The 1,562-nt window shown below is 42.6% G+C and overlaps 1 protein-coding gene across 1 annotated transcript; it reads right to left on the bottom strand.

Annotated features, from left to right (window-relative positions):
* On the bottom strand, positions 1-1,182 carry LOC129246212 (activity-regulated cytoskeleton associated protein 1-like). Its single transcript, XM_054884820.1, has one exon. The coding sequence runs from the start codon at positions 1,018-1,020 to the stop codon at positions 238-240; it is 783 nt and encodes a 260-aa protein (XP_054740795.1). The 5' UTR covers positions 1,021-1,182; the 3' UTR covers positions 1-237.
* Between the last annotated feature and the right edge of the window lie 380 nt (positions 1,183-1,562).

Genomic DNA, 1,562 nt, shown 5'->3' with positions numbered 1-1,562 from the left:
TTCTATTTTTTTTTTTTTTTTTGTGGCGCTTTAAGCGAAATTCTACCGCTCTGCCACTGCTGATTGCAAGAATATGAAGCTGCTATTACTTTTACTACTCTGTCGCGGTACGAACTGGGCAGCTGTACAGCTGTTGATGACTGGTGATGTGTGTTGTTGATGTAAATTAATGCACAGGTTGTAAATGCTCTTCATATTTCTTCTCATCCTTGCGGGGAAACATTTTCAACTAACTTTTTATTGTTCTTCTTTGGATTCACTTTCACTGCTCTTGACTTCTTTAATTTTGCCTTCACTAGTTTTGCGCTTGCGACACTCCTCGTAGGTGTGACCTCGAAAATTGCAGTGGCTGCAACGTTTCGGGCGCTTTATACCATGCACTAGCGCCCACTGCATCATGCCGAATTCCAAGTTGTTATATTCGAGTATGCGCGCCTTCTCCAACAGCTCCCGAAACGTGTTGACATCTTGGCGTTGTAAATGCCTACGATAATTTGCATTTAGCAGGCCATAAACTAAATCCAATTCGGTTTCCTCGTCGTGACGTCCCTCGGGCAACTGAGCGAGTAATGCGCGCTTCTGGCAAACGAATGTGTCAATGGCGCAGCGATCGTCTTGCTTTTTGCCGAAAAGTTCCAAATAAATTTGGTAAGCGGGTTTAGTGGGCGAAAAGTGGTCGCGTATCAGAGCGATGGCGTCCGCCCAAGTTTTCGCCTCTTTACGCACGCCTTGCCACCAAGTGGACGCCAGACCGTAGAATAGTAAAGATAGCCCCTTAAGTGCGTCTTCATCGCTGATCGACTCGACTTCTTTGTAGGTAACAATGGAGGTGATGAACTCCTCTACGGCCTCGTGGTCGCGTTGACCTCGAAAATGCTTTGTACAGTTGGTGAAGCTGCCCTTGGTTTGGACAGTGGCAGGAGCGGCGGCACTGCTGGCGCTTGCTACGGCAGCTAAACGCACAGATTCGATTAGTGACTGCAGTTGTTCGGTGGTAATTTGTACACTTGGCTGCGTCATATTGTTGCTTTGGTGTTCGGAAGGATGAATGCTGATCTTCTTGGTAAGACAAATTAAATTATTAAAAGAAAAACTGGTTCAACTGTTGTATTAGAAGCGTCAAAGCGTAAATCCAGAGAATGTTGGCAGGAAATCCATTCAGCCGGAGTGGTCGTAAGAGACTAACTGTAATTCCGCAATTCACTTGATTTTGTAGCTGTGCGCTCACAGGAAACCAAATAACCAAATAAATAATAAAGTAAGTAAAAAAGTAGCAAAATGTTTATATGCGTACTTTTTACGTATACATTTGCGGGGTTGGTGGGAAAAATATATTTATTTGATATGCACCATGAAGTTTCTCATTCCAAAAATTAACATTAAACTGTAAAATTATATTGAAAAAATGTATACATTACGCATACCATCTTGAACGAAAAGTTCCTGGAATATATTTAAAAAATTCAAACATCGAACTGATTTCTCAAAAGTGATATTATCGCCTTCAAAGTAGTCCCCATCAAATGCAACGCACTTATGCCAGGGTGTGATTCAGCACTCGA

The sequence above is a fragment of the Anastrepha obliqua genome, chromosome 4 (genome assembly GCF_027943255.1).
Source record: "Anastrepha obliqua isolate idAnaObli1 chromosome 4, idAnaObli1_1.0, whole genome shotgun sequence".
NCBI lineage: Eukaryota > Metazoa > Arthropoda > Insecta > Diptera > Tephritidae > Anastrepha > Anastrepha obliqua.
Note: the sequence above shows the minus strand (reverse complement) of the source record. Positions and strands in the feature narration are given on the sequence as shown.